The sequence below is a fragment of the Lolium rigidum genome, chromosome 6 (assembly GCF_022539505.1).
Source record: "Lolium rigidum isolate FL_2022 chromosome 6, APGP_CSIRO_Lrig_0.1, whole genome shotgun sequence".
NCBI classification, from domain to species: Eukaryota; Viridiplantae; Streptophyta; class Magnoliopsida; order Poales; family Poaceae; genus Lolium; species Lolium rigidum.
In genome coordinates, this window is record NC_061513.1 from 120,922,055 (window position 1) to 120,937,654 (window position 15,600).

Sequence of the window (15,600 nt, forward strand, 5' to 3'; positions counted from 1 at the left end):
GAGAAGGTAGAGGGGGAGAGGACGGAGGAGCGGGTGTGAGATCTGCGAGGCCGGCGCCGCCTTTTATAGCCGGCGGCCTTGGCGGGAAACTTGGGCGCGAGCGCGCGCCCATGGCCTTTTCGCGCGCGCTAGAACCCTGGTGCGCGCGGGAACTTTCACGCGCGTTCTCCCGCCCGCCATTGTTGTCCCGTCGAGGCCTGCCATGGCGCAGCGCCGCCCAAGGAAGACAAACCACTTGGCGTCTTTTTGGGTCGTCGCATTGGGCGCAGCGTGCGACCCAAACGGACACGCGGACGTACGCGGACCGCTGTCCGGGTGTCCGTGCAGCCACCCAAACGGCCCAGCGCGTCCGTTTGGGTCGCCGCGCTGGAGATGCCCAAACGTTGCGCCATCTAAAAATACGTCCGAACCCTAGCTCAGCAGTAAACATGGACCTAATATACTCTGCGAATGCGTCTACGTTGATGCTACGTAGACGCAACTCGCAATATTATATTCTTAGGTGGTCCCGCACGTCAGGGATGGCAAAGAACACCTTCATTCGTGTTTCGCATCGCCGTGATCCAAAGCCGAACCCAAGCACAACAACTGCCAGGGAAGAGCAACCGCCGGAATGGCAACCGTGTCAATCAACGCGCGAACCCAAGCACAGAAACCATCGCGAAAGAGCAATCGCGACCCTTACGATTTATGTGCCGCCATTTATCTCGGCTCAATAAAATCCCTACGTCTGCATGTTCGGATCTTCAACCGGCCGGCGCCATTCATCTCTGCGACTGAGATCAGCGCCATGAGCAACCTCTCTTTGCCATCCGACTCCGAAAGCGAGGGCAAGCCGTCGGGATGGCGACAATTGTGGAAAAGAGATGCCACACCTAGCAGCTCTAGCTCCCCACCGAGTGACGACCACGAGGAGGAGGAGGGGACGCCATCGACGATGAAGGCCAGGAGGAGGAAGGGGACGCCGTCGCCGACGACGGCCAGGAGGAGGAGCAAGAGGATGAAGAGGCCATGTGGGCACGGCTGGAGACGGAGGAGGCGGCCACGACGAAGAAGGAGGCGAGGGCCCAAGCGGAGGCGCAGCCGATGTGCACGTACGGCGAGGAAGAGGGGGACATAAGCTCGTCGGACGCGATGAGCTCTTCTGAAGAGGCAACGAGCAGGAAGTGCCTCGGTGGGGATGATGAGGCGGGGCTCTACGAAGTAGATAGTTTATGCAATTTGTTTATAAATTAGTTTGATTTCGTATGGAAATTTTGTTTCAAATATTGCACTACTGTGTTTTTGTATTTTGTTTGATGAGTTTGGGTAGAGCACATGAACGACTTAGTCGGACAAAATGCATCTGGTCGCTAGGTTGTTCCCCAATCCCCAACACAAACGGATAGCTTTGGCTTGACGACCATTTAGATGTCCGCGGCACGAGGCAAACAAACGTACACAACTACTTTAGCGTCTGAAATACGTGGCCAGCTAGAGATGCCCTTAAGAAAATGGCTCATGTACGTCTACGCGACCACACGTATGCCTAGCTAGGTATATTTGTTCTTTGCTTCACGTTCAGCCTTGTCCGTCGCTCACCGGCTCCTCACGTCTGACTTTCCTGCCTTGTATACCACCACCGTCTGACGGGCGGAAGGCTTGTATATATCCTTGATCCTTCTGCCGATATGCAAGACTCAATTTCGAAAATATACGTGATATGCAACAACTTATACGCGTGGGGATGTCAATTAATTCGTCAAAGGTGTTTGGTAGGGAGCGGCAGTCCATTTCCAAGCCGGGGCAGCCACGAGGACCTTGCTTCATTTCGAGAGGCATGCCGCATTCCTACTCGCTCGACTGTGTTGACGCCGACATTGGCGACACGCGCTGGGTCAGCACCGTCATCTCTTTTTCCGCCACACGCTGATCTTTCTGCTGCAACACGTACGCGGCTCTGGACTCCTCGCTAGATCGACTTGAAAAGTTATCGAAAGCGACCAAAGGTCTCCGCCCTCTTATCCATTGTTATGTACTTCCTTTGTTTAACAATTATTATATCGTGATTTTAGTTTTTATAAGACTTGAATCTCTTAGTTTTATGTCGCTTAAGGACCATACGCCGCATGTGCTTCTCGCCACGGGAAGTAGCGGAACGGGACAACTGAACTTGTTCAACATGAACGGTGTCTTGACAGCAATATGATACTGTACCATTTTCACGCGGTCCTAGTGCCGAGAAAAAAACTATGCGTTGTCTTGCTGTGCTCTAAATGTTGCTGCTAACCGTGAGTCAGAGATAATGCTACATGCCATGGTCAATCAACGATGGCCTTCAGTTAGTTTTCTACTTCCTTCTTCCACAACTAGTGGATATATATAGACATTAAGACAAGTTATGAAATGGAGTAGGAAGTGTATTAGGAATGTGCCACCCACTATCTCCCTTCCTTTTAATTTCTCCATCTGCAATGCATGTAGAAAATAAGAAGACCATGTGTAATGTTATTGGGTTTGATTCCGGTAAAATGAGAGAGAAGCGATTTCCCTGTTCAAAAATAAATTAGGAAAAACTGAAATAAAATATTTTGTGGACAAACTTTGAGTCTAAATTGTTAAGCTTCATGCACTAGCCACTTGAATCAAAAGTCGGAACTGATGGAAAGGGCTAGCCAATCTACTTATACACTTCAACACCCCCTCTCGCGTGTGACGGGAAGACGAGAAGACAAGTCAACACGTGTAGAGAGGCAAAGAGGCAGCGGGAGGCTGGGCGCGGCAGGAGACTGCGAGAAGAGGGGGGAGAAGAGAATTTTTTTAGAATAAATTGTGAAAGCCAGGATTTGAACTCGAGACCTGGGGCTCTGATACCATGTTAAGCTTCATGCACTAGCCACTTCAACCAAAAGTCCAAACTGATGAAAAGCGCTAGGCAATCTACTTATACACTTCAACATAAATATCCACTTATTTGTGTACGGAGGGAGTGTATGCATATATGCTGATGCGATAAGGTTCACAGATCTACGTGAAGTGGATTCACTAAGCACCTCCCTTCTTCTTTGTATCGGATATGCACTAGAAAAAATAAAAGGAAAAAAAACGACAAAATGCATTGAAGAAACTGAAACATTACCATCATGTGGTGGTGTGAAATTCTAATTTTGTTTCAACGATATTTCCTCTATTTTTATAATTTGTTATGATCTTAATTTAAATTTAAGTTAGAATCACGATAACTAGTATGAAACGGAGTGAGGAGTGAGTATGGTTACCAAATACCATTACCATAGGTCCCACTATATGAAAGAAAGAAAGTAACAAAAATATTCCCATTCTCTCTCCTCTCCTCTAGTGCCTCAAATCCTCACATTTTACTCCACATGCAACATGCAAGAAACTATAATTTTATTGATTCTCAATTTGGTATCAACACATCCTTTGATCTAGTTACCTCTTTTCCTCAATTTAGAACTATCCTCACAAACGCAGGAAAATAGTTTGAAAGCCAAAAGGCAAATATGGAACTGGCATTTGACATCCGTTGTGGGTAGCCTTATACCTGCCACTGGCATGACAACATGTAATGATCTTGTTTGTTCAATGAATACCAACTTTAAACAAACGTTGCCTCTTCAACATTGTTCATTAAATCCCCCCCCCCCCCCACCCCAATAAATTTTGTACACACTTTTTCAAAGGAAAAAAAAGTAAAAGAAGGAAAGAAACAGCCTAAATGTTCAAAACACGGAACTATCAACTACTTTTTACATTTTTTTAGGCCACGTGCTCGAAGACACCACCATTTTTCTCAGACCACTCAGTGCAACAGAACATCGCAATGGATTAAAATTAACGTGTTCCAAACCAAAGAAAGATCAATCAGCCTTGCCACCCCTCTGAAAGTGCATGGAGCCCCCATATTGTGGTTTTGGTAATTAATGATACTCTCTATGGACTAATATTTGCATTCAATTATGTTTGTAGGATTTGTCCATAGGCAATGCTTGAACCATATGTTGTCTTCAAGGTTGCAAGGATAACAAAATGAAGAAGATCAAACGATAACTATGTCTTGAAGAAGAGGATGGAGTGCATTCTCATGGGTATCTTGAAGACATCATCATGATGAAGGAAGAAGAAATGATGTCTAAGTTCAAGATGAGCTATCTCGAAGAGCTTCAACATTGAACATTCTTGAACTTCGTGAGCTTCCTTTCTCCCCAATTAATTATTTTTAGAGAACCATCAAAGTACAACGTTTTGACTTCCATTCTTGAACTTCGCGAGCTTCCTTTCTCCCCAATTCCTCCATGATTCTTGCACCTATTCAACAGAAAAGAGAGGAGATCTAGATCTATATCTTCATCAATCAAATCCCTCCCTTTGTAAGGAGAACCATTAGATCTAGATGTTGGAGAAATTTTGTGTTCTCCTCTGTTTTCTTCCTCCCTTATTCCTCAATAGATTTTGTAGCTTTGGTGAAATTCAGAAGGAGGTACTTTCCATTTTATGTGGTGTATCGGTTTGAGTTCGCTGTGATGATACATGGAGGTGAAACTACGTGAGTATTTCACTCGGGTGCTTGTACCCAGAGCTTGTTGTTATTGGGTCATTAGACCCTAGACGGCTTGGTGATCTTAATGGTTTTCTTGGGGCCTTCAATTAAGTAGTGGAGATTCCTCAAGTGTGAGGCCTTCATGGTGATTTCTTGGGAGCATCCAATTAAATTCCAAATATTTCCCCAAGCTTGTAAGGGTTTGTGATCTCCCTCAAGGGTCCTTAGTGGGTCAAGAACTTCCCTTTTGGTGGGAAGGCTTGAGAAAATACGGTGATGCATTTGTGGCGTTTGGAGTGCTTTGGCCTCCACATCGCTCCAACAGAGAGTAGCACTCGCAAGAGTGTGAACTTCGGGATACATAATCGTCTCTATGTATCTTGGTTTCTATACTTGAGCTCTTTAATTATGCACATTACTTTGTCACAGTCGTCGTGTTTGAAGTTATATAGTTTCCTATCACATAGTTGCTCGTATTGTTTAGGCATAAGTTGTTGGTGCACATAGGTGAATCGTAGTTATAGAGGTTTTGTGCTTGACAAATTAAACACTAGTTTTATTTCACATTTGTTCAAGAATTTATCATAAAAAAAATTAAACCACCAATTCAAGCCCCTCCTCTAGGCGGCATATGTGTCCTTTCACCCTTGTATGGCCGTAAAGGAGGCATCGACAAGGGAGAACATCCATATGAAAACAACTATTTATGTGCCTCGTGCAACATCGCCAAAGAATAACAACTTCTTGGATCCGGTCTTCAAATTCGGATTCACTAGTCGTACGATCCTGACCAAAAACTATTGAACTTCTAGTTAGAAGAAATCCCGGTGACACACTGATGGTCAAAATCAGCTGCCCCCCCCCCCCCACATGGCCCCCGGCACAAACCACTGAAGACGTGCATGAAGAACGCAGATTAGCTGGGAGCTTGGTTGGAAGGAAATCGTTAAGTTGTGATTGATTGAGCACCGAACTTTAGTCCTTCGAAGAAATTTGGTCCACCAACTTTCATGATGTCTGCTCTAGTTTCTTGAGTTAAGTACAATATATTTCATACTAACACTAAAGAATATCTTTTGTAAAGACATGGATGAAACAAAGTTTCAAACTTCTACAAAAATTATAATAAGGTTTGTAAGTCACGAACTGAAGCAACCAAATATCATAAGGTTTCATGTTATTAGTATCATTGCACATTTAGAGATAATTTTAGAAAATAGGTTTAGTTAACGCATAGATGATGGTAGCAAAATTACAAGCGTATAGCTAACTCACTAGGACTCCAAGTGCGGAGTAATGTAGAAACCTTATTCTTTCCCACAAAGGTGACTCGAAGGGTTTACGTTGAACTATTGTGGAAAGAGTGGTTATATCTCCTTATACTCTTAGAGTAACCTACAAATTCAAGTAAATAGTTTGTGTCCCCAACTCCACCGACGTGTTTGTTAGGAACATACACATCATGTAAGAAAGACAAAATATAATATTAATAAATTAAGAATTAAAACAAAGGTGTGTGCCGTAAAAACAGATATGTTGTTGTGGGAGTGGCAACACAATGCAGCAAGTCAATAAAGTGGTGCCAAGTATTTTTTTCCAGATATAACTAAAGATGAAAATTAAAAATCATGAAAAAATAATTTAAAAGGTGTTTCTTATGGTTTAAACAGAGCGGGGTTCATGGTTTCACTTAACCTCTCTCTCATTGACATGGTGTCACGAATATAGCTTCAAATAGCAAGTTAAAAGTGATAACAATATTAATTGTACCGATTGATACACATTCATATGGACATCACGTCCTAGCATAGAGATGAGAACACATATCTCACTAATACTCCCTTGGATCGGAAAACTCATCAAACCAAGTTCAGGACATAGCAGAGTATCACCTTTGAAACATTGACATGATACTGAACAACAATAAACTAACTTGAGCAAATAAGGACACCGATATTGTCACAAGATGAACAATACCATAGGTTTTCACTTATTCCTAGTGAGGTAGGAAATGTAAAAAAGCTTAGTAGCCCATAGATTTTGTGTCACTATCCGCATGGCACTACTAGAATACTCCATCAGACAAACACATCCCCGCATGGGTTCTTGCATAAAAGTTTGATCAGAACGTAGAATACATGAGCATGGTAACATATGCATCTATAATTACATTAGGAATATGCTTAACAATTGCATATCATACCTCATCTCTTTAACAAATGATCCACCATAGGGGTAACACAATTATGAGCACAATCCTATAAGGTAGCACATGTGGTTCTATTAGTAAAGTACATAGAGAGATGATACAAGCTAGTTCCAAAAACCCATAGTCCAGGGGTAGAATACTCCCTCTTCATCATGACAGTGATGGTGATGAAGTTGATGGAGGCGAAGGAGCGTCCGGGGCGATTCTGGCGGTGTTTCCCCCTCTAATCTTTGCATGATTGTCTCTGTTCCGGTGTTTTTACGTTTTGAATACGGATCCTCGCAACATCACAATTTCCAGCATATATATAGATGATTTTAGGTCAATATGACTATGTGGGCATGAAGAACGAGGAATATCAGCCAGCAAGGTGTCAAGTGGGCTCGATGGTGCGGCCTAGAAGGTGGGTTGCGACATTGGCCCTCCTAGTCGCCCATCTAGTCCACTATGGCCCTTGTTCTTCTCGCTCTGTTAAATTTCAGAAAAAAAAACTGGCCTGCCAAAAATGTTGGGGTTCAGTTGACATCCGAATATCCATTAAACTCAAGAAACGCAAGATACGGGGGTTATGTTATGCACAGTTAAAAACAAAAGAAAGAAAACTTTGTGGAAAATCCCAAAAATCAATGTGAAACATGGTTTGAAACTCACATATTATATAGTTATGAGAGATAATTATATGATAAACTTTAAAGTTCATGGATACATTTTACATGTATCAATAGATAAGCTCATGGATACATTTTACATGCATCAATAGATAAGGTTAGAAAATAACAAATGGACTACCAAAATTTAGACAATATTTCAATGCGTGTTTAGTACATTTTCACTTCAAACAACCAAATACCATGCATTTTCCTACTAATTCAATAAAAAAATACATATAACATTTTGAAGATATATCGGTGCTGTATCACTCTAACAGTCTAACTACATGCCATATTTGATGTATTCATAAAAAGTTCATACAATATTATGATGACAACTTAGTGAAAATTCAATAAAACTATCTGCAATATCTTAAGGACAACCCAGTGCATATTCACATCATATTATTCATTGCATTCTCCCTTGCATATTCAATACAAATAACATTTCAAGGACAACTTAGTCCATGTTCACTGCTCTATGAATTTAGTAAAATACATACAACATTTCAAACATACATTAGTGCATATTCAGTCAAAATACAAAGCATATTCACTACATATCGAGTGAAGATTCAAGGCACAACGTTGAGAATAATTTCAGTGCAATTGGATACATAAGTGCATTGAGAATCATTCGATATATAATTTCAACCATACAAACAAAATCTTGTCCAATTCAAAGGATTACAAATGGCCAATTCAAACTAGGTTTCAGATGCACTATTAGCCTTCAGTTTTCAATATTTAGTAGCACTAAAATTCAGTATGCACACTTCAGAAATCGGAACCACCGACTGGCCACGTCCAGTTACCTCTATGAAATTGTGTGCACCGTCATGAAACGTTGGCGGGCTAATGTTATAGACCCTATTGGCTCAACAAGCAGGATAACTAGGACGCTTTTTGGCCATCCCATGGTCATTTTGTGACTCGAGGTCACTGATGCTAGAGATATTGTCAAGGACCTACTCGATAAACCTGGGCATGGGTAGTCCAACCTAGCCTGGTGGGGCTTGCATGTAGAGCCAGGCTTGGGCCTAACTCTCGAGCATGAACGTCAAGCCAGGCATTTGCTTACAAATTGACTTATTTAGGAAGGACTTGAGTATGGCATTTCCATGTTCGGTCGGGATCGGGCTTGATTTATAGGCCCAATGGTTGGGTTGCGCGGATTGGGCCTCTAGGTTTCAGCAACGTTTTTTTTTGGCATGGCCTAAGTCTGCTCTGAACCGAGTATTGCTAAGGTGTACTTTTCAGCATGAATGATGGTCGGGTGCTTGTGGATTAGCCGATACGATGCGGTGTGATGATTGGAACTTCCGCTTCGTAGAACTTTGGAATGGTGCATGTATCTTTCCATAGGATCTTTGCATGGATGATGGTCCACTTGTTTCTCGGTGGCAAAATCTTCACCAGCTTGCCATCGAGGTTGTTGACAACCCCTTCTGTTCCGAGAGGATATCTAAGTTCTGCTAGGAGAGAAAACTCATTTTCTCGTTGCACCACTCGAAAGAACGAGAAGAGTGTTCCGCTCGCAATCAGAGGTAGAGACGAACCTACAGAGAAATCCACCGGTGTCGTGCATACTTCAACCATCACTACCTTCCGACGAATTCTGGACTTAGCCCTTAGCATCGCCACGAAGTCCGCTTGCCACATGCCGGACCGTGTCCGAAGCACAGCCGCCATGAGAGGATGGTGTAGAACTCCTCGCGAACATGTGTGAGGTGCATGTATATAGGTGAGTGTATGAGGGATTGAGCGTGTATACGAGTGTCTACGTTTTAACCGTGTTTCTAAAAAACATAAAAAATGTTTGAGTGACACGTGCGATTTAAAAATTTATATAAAACGGTATAGCACGATTTTGTTGGACCCTTTGTTGCTAAGCAACGACCCAACGCGGTCTGCCCAAGAGTCGGTTGATAGCGATTGATCAAGGATATGCATGACGTCCTTGTACCGAATGGAGAGAAACCACGGAGGGGGCATCTGGAAAATTCGCCGCAACGGACTCTATTTATACGCGCCCCCCATTTTGAACCCCGAACCAGAAACCATACCAAAATACGACAGACAAGAGAAAAACTTTGCAGTTGCAACGCTTCTCTTGTTCTCTCTCTAATCTGAAGCTCCAGGAAGACAAAATACCCAAATCAGAAAAGAAGACGAAAATACCATCAAAGAACAAGGCGAAAATTCCCAAATCCTCCATTTCCAATCCGCCCCGCTTCGCGTCTCTCCAGCCCAAAAGCGCTCCGAGAGAGAACATCAGAAAACGTGATTTAGCGACGATGGTGGCGATCGAGAACCAGAGCCAGGTGCAGAGGCCGGCGGAGCCGGCGAGGATCCCCAAGGAGGCGCGGCGGCTGCTGCACGACCTGGCGGCGGCGTGGCCCAACGTGGCGGACTGCCGGGCGCTGGAGGTGGTGCCGCTCAAGGGCGCCATGACCAACGAGGTGTACCAGGTGCGCTGGCTCACCGGCGGCGGCGAGGCGCTCAAGGAGAGGGAGGTGAGGAAGGTGCTGGTCCGGGTATACGGCGACGGCGTGGAGCTCTTCTTCGACCGCCAGGACGAGCTGCGCACCTTCGAGTGCATGTCCCGCCACGGCCAGGGCCCCCGCCTCCTCGGCCGCTTCCCCAACGGCCGCGTCGAGGAGTTCATCCACGCACGGGTACGTGCACATGAACACACACACCGCGTCTATTTTCTCGTTTTAAACCAGGACCATTTCAGCAGTGGTCTGCTCTGTTTCTCTGCGGATTTCTTGAATTACCCCAGTTTCTGGGCGTTTGTTGCCACTTTCGTTTTTCTACGAACTAAATTATTCAGTTAGTTTTGATGCGCTGCTGTTTGGTCAAATTTGGAAAGTTTAGTGCTGGTAAAGTTAACTGGGATCCGGGAGTGGACAATTTGTTCTTGTCAAATTGAAGTAGAGTATGTCAGCTGGACTTAAAGTCTTAAACTGATGCTTTCTTGTCTCGTCAGTAAATTCGTGGTGCAAATTCAATAGCTGATGATATTGTATAGTGCTTCTTAAAAATTACTTGAATTTGTGAATAGTCGATGTCATATAATTGGGCAACGAAGAAAGTTGCGGAGCCTCTCTTTGGGAAAACCATAGCCTGAAAGCAATTGATTGGACTTCAGAAAGTTAGACAGATGACTTAGGTGGCAGAACTAGCACAGTTGGTGGTAAAGTTTTTTTTTGGATCAAAGGCCACAAGGCCCGACGTTAAATTAATAACGCCACAACGGCGACAAGGTACAAAGAGCTGAACCCAGCTTACAACACACACCCACACACCCACACGAGTTGCCAACATGGCTACAACCGGAACCTCGAACGGTGATCACGACCCTTACGAAGCCTACGAAGATTCGGAGAAGACACCGGACAGCAACAGTGTCGGGCCGGAGCTCACCCTAAAGCGAGCCAACGAACACGCACGCCGTCAACAGAACTCTCCGCCGCGGGCAGCGCCACCAGTGGCCGACCACCACTGTGCATCGACCACCACCGATCGAACCCCAACAAGCAGCACCATGAAAACCCAACGAGGAAGCAGGGCAGCACGCAAGCCTTGCCGAAGGTCGCCAAGCGAAGAGCCAACGACATCTGAAGAAACACTGGTAAACTCCAAGACGATGTCTTCAAGAAGAACACGACACGAGCGCGCCGTCACCGCCCAATCCGTAGATCTTGGGTTTTCACCCGGAGCACCTTGCTCGACGAATACCGCGCCTCAGCCACACCACCAACGGAGAGCCGCACAATGTGGACTCCAAGGCGGTGTCTTCAAGAAGATCACGGCACGAGAGCGCCGCCACCGCCCGATCCGAGGATCTTGGGCTTTCACCCGGAGCATGTAGAAGGACAGGGAGAAGCCTCAACAACGCCTTCAAGAAGGGAACGGCGTCCGCGGACGTCGCCGTCGTGGCCCGGGTGGGCAAGGGTTTCCCCTCGGCGAACTCTCCCCGCCTTCTATCCAGCACACCGACCGCCGGAGCGGTCGATCCACTGCCACCGCACGCAGCTCGCCGGCCACCACGTCGCCCCCGCGACCATGGTTTCCGGCCAGCTCCAGAGCCACTGGCACGCCCGCCAACCAAAATGGCTCCCACCGACCAGGGCCGCCGCCCCGGAACCTAACTCTGAGCACGGCAAGCTGCTACGCACAGAAGACACCATCGTGAGGGCCGCAGACGCCGACCAAGGACTCCGGGCCGCCGTAGCACCGCCGCCGACCCACTGGAAAGAGCACCCCCTGATCGACCACCAAACCGCCCCCGAGGCGGCCGGAGCACGCAGATCTGGGCAGAGATGGTTGGGCTCGAAGGGCCCGGGCCCCTGCCCGGCCCGAATCGAGGCGGCCAGACCCGATCTGGATCCGCACAGCCCACAGCATGCAGGTCTCCTCCATGGTCGGCCGGACGAGCGCCGTTGCCCACCACGCCTTGCCGAGCTGGACCTCCACCCGACGTCGCCGCGCATCACCAGGCCGCCGCGCGCAGAGCTCGCGCCGCCCGCCGCCGACCACTCCGGGGAGCAACCGCCGCGAGCACGCACAAGCCATGCAGCCACCACGCCGTTGCAGAAACCGCGCCGCCGCACCCCACACCAGCACGACGCCCTCGCCGGCCGCGCCAGCCCGCGTCGCCGCCACCGCACGAGGGGGAGAGAGGGGCCCCGCCGCCGCCGGCGCCGCACGGGCTTCGCCCGGCGACGCGCTGAGGCGGCGGCGAGGAGGAGGGGAAGGGGAGGAGGGAGACGAGGGGGGGCGCCGCCGGGAGCCCCAGGCCGCCCGCGGGAGCGGCTAAGGGGCTAGGGTTTTCTCAAAGATTGTCAAAAAAAAACACAGAGTTATCAAGGTACACTTTCACAACGCTCTCAGTTGGTGGTAAAGTTAGCTTGGAATGAAGTAGCTTGAGCAGTGTGCATGGTCTAGTTCCCTTTCTAAGCCCCTTTGAAATGTGACTCATGCTATAGCCAAAGGATGAGAGGCCGCCGTAGCACGTTCTGGATTCTTCAGTTCACTTTACTATGTGATCAGTTGAAATCTCTATTCCATTGATTATTTCTTGTCACGTCAATAAAATTGTGGTGCAAAGTCAATGAGTGATGATGTTGTATAGTGCTTCTTGAAAAACAAAAATGAAATTAAAATGAAAACATGAGGTTATTGAATTTGTCAAATAGTCGATGACATATAATTGGACATGCGACGAAAGGGAATGTCTCTCTTGGAAAAGCCATAGCCTGAAAGCAATTGATTGGACTTCAGAAAGTAGGACAGATCACTAAGGTGACAGAACTAGCCGAATTGGTGGCGAAGTTCTAGAACGAGGTAGCTTAGGCAATACTATATGTATGGTCCTGTTCCCTTTGTAGGTCCCCTTTAAATTGTGAATTGTGTTACAGCTAAAAATTAGAGTGTGCCACAAAACTTTTCTTCATTCTTCAGTTCACTTCGTTATTTGTGTCGCTCTCATAAAAGAGAGTATCTTATGCGGTTTTCTCGATCGGGAGAACGAAAAGGCTTGGGAATGGAATACAGTTCAATGCTATCAGAACTTTTTGCCTAAAGTTATCAAGGTGGCCAGAACCTAAACTGTACATCTTTTATGCTAGTAAACACAAGCTAATGCAATCCTTTTTTCAGACATTGTCAGCTCACGACCTACGCGATCCTGAAGTTTCAGCTCTGGTCGCTGTAAAACTGAGGGAATTCCATAACCTTGATATGCCTGGTCCCAAGCATGTGCTCCTTTGGGACAGACTGAAGTAAGGACAATTTTTTTTTTTTGAATAAATTGTCTACCAAGCTTATAAGTTAGAGATAACTGCAAGTTACAACTTATGACATTGGTACTTAACCTGGTTGCGTTTGTCAAGGAACTGGCTCAAAACTGCCAAGAACCTCTGCCCAACTGACCAAGCCAACGAACTACGCTTGGATAGCCTGGAGAACGAGATCAACACACTGGAGAAAGAATTCTCAGGGGATTACCACCACTTGATTGGTTTCTGCCACAACGATCTTCAGTATGGCAACATCATGATAGATGAAGAGACCAACATGCTGACCATCATTGTGAGTTCTGTGCATCCACTTACAGTTCCTTATAAAAATTACTTATTTCCTTGTATTAGAAGCATTCTAGCCTGGTGTGTGCCAACTATGTACAAATATGCAAATGGGGAATCTCTTGCACGTTGGTAGGTACAACTTCCAAGTTTTTCTTCCATCCAAACTATCCTTCAGTTTTGTTCCCTTACCCGTCGACATTCTAAGGTGTCACGCCTCTTCTAAAAGCAGAGTTTTAGTCTTGTAGACTACGTACTACTGCATGAAGAATCGATGCTTTCGTTTCTTGTAGTTTCTGCTGTGTACACCAACCTCTCATGGCAGTTGCTTAGGGAAATCTGAAATTTTATCCCACCTTGTAACTAACTGTCAGATAACCTAAATATATATGGAAAGTTGGTTTTAGCTTATTTTGTCTCCTCTTTTGTGGTTACTACAGGACTACGAGTATGCAAGCTTCAATCCAGTTGCGTATGATATCGCCAACCATTTCTGCGAAATGGCAGCAGACTACCATTCAGAAAAACCTCACATACTGGACTACAGTAAATATCCAGGTACTGCATTTCCCAATTCTTGCAAAAGGACTGATGCATGCAAGTTCTGCTTGTACTTCTTTTTTCAACCTGCAGCATAGCTTATTTCCTATTTTCTAATCTGCCAGATGTTGATGAGCAGAGACGTTTCGTGAAGAACTACCTGAGCACTTCTGGTAAGTATAAACTCCATTATTTGGTTTGAGTATCTGATGATCTCTTTGGCACTAATTAGTACAATACTATTGAGCAGGCGAGGAAGCTGAAACCGAAGAAGTGGAGAATCTGCTCCAGATTGTTGAGAAGTACACACTCGCCAGTCATCTTTTTTGGGGCCTCTGGGGAATAATATCGGTGAGTTCATAACCCGGTTCCACAGTCGTGTCGGTTTAAACTTTAAACACATCTCTAGAGACTTTCTAACTTCCATTTTCTTACAGGATCATGTCAACGATATCGACTTCGATTACCAAGAGTACGCAAGGCAGAGATTCGAGCAGTACTGGCAGAAGAAGCCTGCCGTCCTATCTTTGTGAATAAACACATGGCTTCAGGAACTCCCTGAGGGCCTCTGCTGCACATAAGCCTGTGCAGAGTTACTGACGCACATCCCCTGGCTGCTGGGACAGGACAGGAAAGATGTGAAGGAAGAAGAAGATTACAAAGAAGAAGTAGAAACCCGTTTCGGGATCAGTACTCATTCCGGAACATCATAAGGTTCAGCTTCAAGAAGGGAGCTGTATTTTGTTGCTTGTTTATAGCCTGAACGCAACGAGGATAAAGCTCCATTTTGTATGTTGGGTTTGCTAAGACCGCTGGTTGTGTTAGTGTTGTTGTATCACTAGTTCAAGTATATTCGACGGAAAATTTATGTATAACACACCTCGTATATTATAGAAAAGTAAAATTGAGAACTTGATTTTGAGTGTACTAGATTGGAGATAGCACCTCCATTGTTGTAATATATGCATGATTGAACTGCTGAGAGTTTGAAACGATATAGTACTATCGTTTTGGTTCTCGATAATAGGATACTGTTGTTTGTTTTTTCGAAATGGAGGCCTAGCCCCAGCCTATGCATCGGTTGATGCATGCAGCTTTGTATTGCCTTGTTAAAAAATCCAAGTCTTAGAGTAGATTACATCAGCTTTGTATTGCCTTGTTAAAAAATCCAAGTCTTAGAGTAGATTACATCATGGATTACACTGGGTCGATACATGTATCAACCATGTAAAGAAACTAGAAAACATGATATGACATTTTGTATAAATCTCGAGCAACCATCTCCATTCGATTTCACCCAGTAATCAAATCATCTCGCTTCTTCGTTGGTTATAGGAAGGACCACATATGGATTCAATGAGTAGCCAACGGTATTACCTGCATAAAAGAAGTAGATTTTGCATTGTTAAAGATATAATCATTTTGTATGTTCCAAATGGCCCAAAGTAAAGCACAAACAACAACTCAGATTTGTACTTTATTTTTCTTCTCAACACCCGCTAACCAGTTTCCAAACAAATTTGTAATGTTGGCGGATGGAATAATATTAAGGGATTTCTATTTTCATGC

General features: G+C 45.3%; 1 protein-coding gene across 1 annotated transcript; it reads left to right on the forward strand.

The window, feature by feature from the left end:
- The first annotated feature begins 9,460 nt into the window (after nucleotides 1–9,460).
- On the forward strand, nucleotides 9,461–15,026 carry LOC124660077 (probable choline kinase 1). Its single transcript, XM_047197870.1, has 7 exons — nucleotides 9,461–10,077; nucleotides 13,067–13,188; nucleotides 13,300–13,498; nucleotides 13,932–14,049; nucleotides 14,157–14,204; nucleotides 14,282–14,382; nucleotides 14,469–15,026. The coding sequence occupies exons 1-7, from the start codon at nucleotides 9,697–9,699 to the stop codon at nucleotides 14,562–14,564; spliced, it is 1,065 nt and encodes a 354-aa protein (XP_047053826.1). The 5' UTR covers nucleotides 9,461–9,696; the 3' UTR covers nucleotides 14,565–15,026.
- The last annotated feature ends 574 nt before the right edge of the window (nucleotides 15,027–15,600 follow it).